The sequence below is a fragment of the Pundamilia nyererei genome, unplaced genomic scaffold, assembly GCF_000239375.1.
Source record: "Pundamilia nyererei isolate P.nyererei 1_Seehausen unplaced genomic scaffold, PunNye1.0 scaffold00251, whole genome shotgun sequence".
NCBI lineage: Eukaryota > Metazoa > Chordata > Actinopteri > Cichliformes > Cichlidae > Pundamilia > Pundamilia nyererei.
In genome coordinates, this window is record NW_005187652.1 from 65,262 (window position 1) to 69,547 (window position 4,286).

At 41.5% G+C, this 4,286-nt stretch overlaps 1 protein-coding gene across 1 annotated transcript; it reads left to right on the plus strand.

Annotated features, from left to right (window-relative positions):
- Positions 1–341: 341 nt before the first annotated feature.
- slc35c1 (solute carrier family 35 member C1) lies at positions 342–3,959 on the plus strand. The gene is made up of 2 exons (XM_005749615.1): positions 342–1,021; positions 2,492–3,959. Exons 1-2 carry the CDS (start codon positions 373–375, stop codon positions 3,070–3,072), a joined length of 1,230 nt encoding a protein of 409 aa, XP_005749672.1. The 5' UTR covers positions 342–372; the 3' UTR covers positions 3,073–3,959.
- Positions 3,960–4,286: the final 327 nt, after the last annotated feature.

A 4,286-nucleotide genomic window follows, 5' to 3' on the forward strand; every position in this document is an offset into this window, starting at 1 on the left:
CCTGTACGTACAAAGATTTTTGGCAGTTGTTTGTTTGGCAGGGACAAACTGGGCATGTCTTTAAATTAAATAGAGGTCGTTCAAACAAGGAAGTTGTGGCGCTTAATGAGTCTTCCGGTTGGAGCTGAAGCCTTTCAAAGTAAACGTAAAGCTTAGAGCAAATGTTCACTTAATGAAAGAAGAGAATACAATAATAACGATTTACAGTATTCACTTTTTAACAACAGAAGCCAAAGATTAGCAATTAGCCTGTTAAAGCAGAGTAAAACATAAAATATGTTTGCAAAGTATTTTTAATGGGAATACGAAACGATTTCTGACAGGCTTGAATTGGGCTTTTATGTTGAAAAGATCAGATCGGAAATCTCTTTGATGACGGCACTGACCAAACAGCAGTCATTTTTGGCTTTTTCATACAGTCAGTTTGCTGGTCTTGAGCGGCGTATTAGCTCATGTAAATGTCCCAGCTTTTACTCAGGTTCGTTTTCTTCATCTGCACTCATGAACATGACACAGCTGAAGCGCTCCAGCATCTTGAGGATGGCTTTGAGCGGTTCTGAAATGATGGACCGGGACGAATCCAGAGAGGCTTTCGTATTTCGAGCAGTGAGAATAGCAGCTGTAGTTGCGCTATACTGGTTTATCTCGATAACGATGGTGTTCCTCAATAATCACCTGCTGGACAACAAAGACTTGGACGCGCCGTTGTTCGTCACTTTTTATCAGTGTGTGGTCACTGTGGCACTTTGCTGGCTCATGCAGCTGCTATCAAAAATGTGCCCCCGACTCATCGACTTCCCCTCGGTCAGGTTTGACGTGAAGCTGTCCCGGGAGGTCCTACCGCTGTCCATCGTGTTCATCGGCATGATCACCTTCAACAACTTGTGCCTGAAACATCTCGGGGTGGCTTTCTACACGATCGGCCGCTCTCTGAGCACAGTTTTCAATGTGCTGTTATCGTACATTATCCTGAAACAAACCACGTCTTTCGGGGCTCTGGCGTGCTGTGGGATCATATTAGGTGCGTTTACCCTGACATGTTCCTTATAATGATTTGCACGTGATAATTGGTCACTGGCTGTAAATAAGTCTGCACTTAGTTTCTCCTTTCAGAAAGCTAAATGACACCAACAGTGGTGGAAACGGACACTCGGTTCTGCATAATAATAATAATAATAATACTGACTATATATCTATATCTATATATATTTATATCTCACTTTTAAAATAGCTGTAATTCGTTTACTCTGGTCTGAATCAGTTTGTAAACTCGAAGCGAAATGCTTTACTATAAATCACGTGACAATTTTCAGTCTGCATATTGGCCAAACGTTTATGAGGCGGGAGCAACAAAAGTAAAAACAGGAAGACGGGGCTGTGAGTGGAGAACCTGAAAATTTTACCTTCATTTCATGGATAACTGCTAGCCTGGAATACGTCTATCGTACCTCGCCACATCTCAAAAGACAAAGCATTTGTTACTACTCACTAGCTGCTGACAGGCAGCTTTTTTCGTTCCTCTCTAAAACTCACTGCCATACTATGATTTGACAGTTCAGGCCTGCCATGGTGACCCATGTGCAAATCTTTGCAAATTTTCTGCACCTACTTACATTTCGCTTGCAAAATGTGAAGAAATGAAGGGTTGTTTAAGACTTTTGCACAGAACTGTATGAAACGAAGAAAATATGAAATATAACACTCAGAAGGTTTGCAGGCCAATAGAAGTTTTTAGTTTGCTGTGCTGTAAATACAGCCTGGATAATACTCGATTTTAGAGAACTGCATCAAATTTTAGGGAGGGAAAAGTTATAGTGTTAATACTATACTATTCAAAATGTTTCCATACTGGGATAGCCTAGAAATGGGCATTGTCATGGAATTTTCACGTTGTCAGATTACACTCTTTTCTCATTTTTATATATATTTTTTCATGCACCTTAGAAGTAGGTCAGGTTGTCACAGGAACTCAGTTTCTACAATAACCTGGAAGTGGGAAATAAACTCCCTGGTGTGTCCCTGTTTCCTGACACGAACTGCGTGCGTGTGCAGAGCTGTACCACATGTGACAGCCACAGGGCTCACTTTCCATGTTGGCTTTCTCGTTCTAATCACTTCCAGGAAACTGGTGGGTGGAGTTGACCTAGTTTATGTAGCACACCTGAACAGGCTGGACTTAAGGCACCATGAAACAGCCTTACCAGAACCTCTCATTGGCTCTTCTCTGCTCTGCTCACCCTCCCAATTCACACTGATCACATGCATACACTCATACCTCGTGTATGTTAACATTCATAAACATTGCAACACTTCATATCACCCTAAGACTGTGCAGTTTCCATCCTTTGTCACATTGTTTTGAGCTGGGGTTTTTTTGCCACACGCAGTGTTACAGTGACAGGATAGGGTTACACTGAATGGGTGTAGATTAAAAATGAAATACTAGATATTTAAGTGTTTAAAATATTTGATTGTATGTTGTGCTTTCCAGGTGGTTTCTGGCTTGGTGTGGACCAGGAAGGCATCACAGGGTCCCTCTCCTGGACAGGCATATTTTTTGGGGTGCTGGCTAGCGCCTGCGTCTCTCTCAATGCCATCTATACTAAGAAGGTAATGCCTGCCCTTGATGGAAACATCTGGAAACTGTCCTACTATAACAACATTAACGCCTGCGTCCTCTTCCTCCCTCTCATCCTTGTGTTCGGAGAGTTGAGCCAGCTCATCAAGTTCAGCCGTCTCACTGACATCAGCTTTTGGGGAATGATGACTCTCGGAGGAGTGTTTGGTTTCGCCATAGGCTATGTTACAGGGCTCCAGATCAAATATACAAGCCCGCTCACGCATAATGTCTCAGGGACTGCAAAGGCCTGTGCACAGACCGTCATTGCAGTAGTGTACAACTCTTCCACTAAAACCCTGCTGTGGTGGACCAGTAACATGATGGTTCTTGGTGGTTCGTCTGCTTATACTTGGGTAAAAAGTTTAGAAATGAAGAGGAGTCCCAACACAGTCCCTCAGGACTCAGCAAAGGAAAAATTGCTTTCAGGGGATAAAGAAAACCAAGCAGTGTAAGTTAATAAACTTTGGCGTTTTATCTATGTGGGCTGAGAATGTTGTGACAGTACAAAGGAAGTAACTTTTATTCCAGAGGAAAAAGGAAAGTAAGTTAATTATGATATTTGTGGAACCTGTCTTTTTGTTTTTGTTTGTTTTTATGTGACAAATGTCGAGAGGTTAGGAGAATTGGTAATTTGTTGAAGTTTATTGAAGATGTGAGGGACAAGGTAATCAGAAACTTGTGTAACTGATTGATCTACTACAGGCCTTTTTTATCCTTAAGGAAAGCAGTCCATGAATGTTTTAGTCTGTTACAGTTTTGAACTGTACACCATTTACTACTTGCTTTTGAACTAAATAATACTGGAAATTAAAAGTAAATATTGTCATGAGATATATTCATTTCATAATCACATTTCCAAACAAATGTGAAGCAGATCAGGAAAAGGACCTGTTTGAATATGTGAATATGTATTTTCATATGCCACAGTTTACTATAACTGCACCTGGTTTATTCAAAAGAAGCTACTTGAAAAGGTTTTATAATTTGTGATCTCGCTTTTTAAGGTGTCATAAAATCATCGCAGCATTTAAGTTTAACAGAATGAAAGATTGTAATTTATGGTCTCTTTGCTAATGAAATGATAGTTTTCACATGTACTCTTTTGATTTACAGTTGACAAATGAAATGTATCATTTTTATTAGTGGTGCAACGGATCATGGTTGATCCGTAATCCGAACCGATCCCACTCCACGGTTTGGTACGCACGTGATCCGAAGATTCGAAAAAGAAGAAGAAAAAAAAGTATGTGTATGGTGCGCGTGGTGGGTCAAGCTATAGTTATGGCCAGCGCTAGCGGTCCAAGTGGAGGAGCGGAGGAGTTTGCGGTATTTAAGCAGCCCTTTGCTGCCCAGTCCGACCGAGCTAAAGCTATTACAAAAGCTATTGGGGTGTTTAGCTGCAGACTGGAGGCCGTATTCCGTTGTGCAAAACAAGGGGTTTAAACTATGATATCCCGTTCGCGTCCACTTTAGTGGCAAGATCGTTCCAAGCATGTATGAGCAGGAGAAGATTTAAGTTATGGCTGAACTGTCCCAGGCATCTTCTGTTGCCCTAACTACTACAAATGGGTGGACCTCCAGGGCAACGGAAAGCTACGTGACCGTGACAGCTCATTATATCACAGCAGAGTGCGATATAATGAGCGGTATGTATTATTGTAGGGTC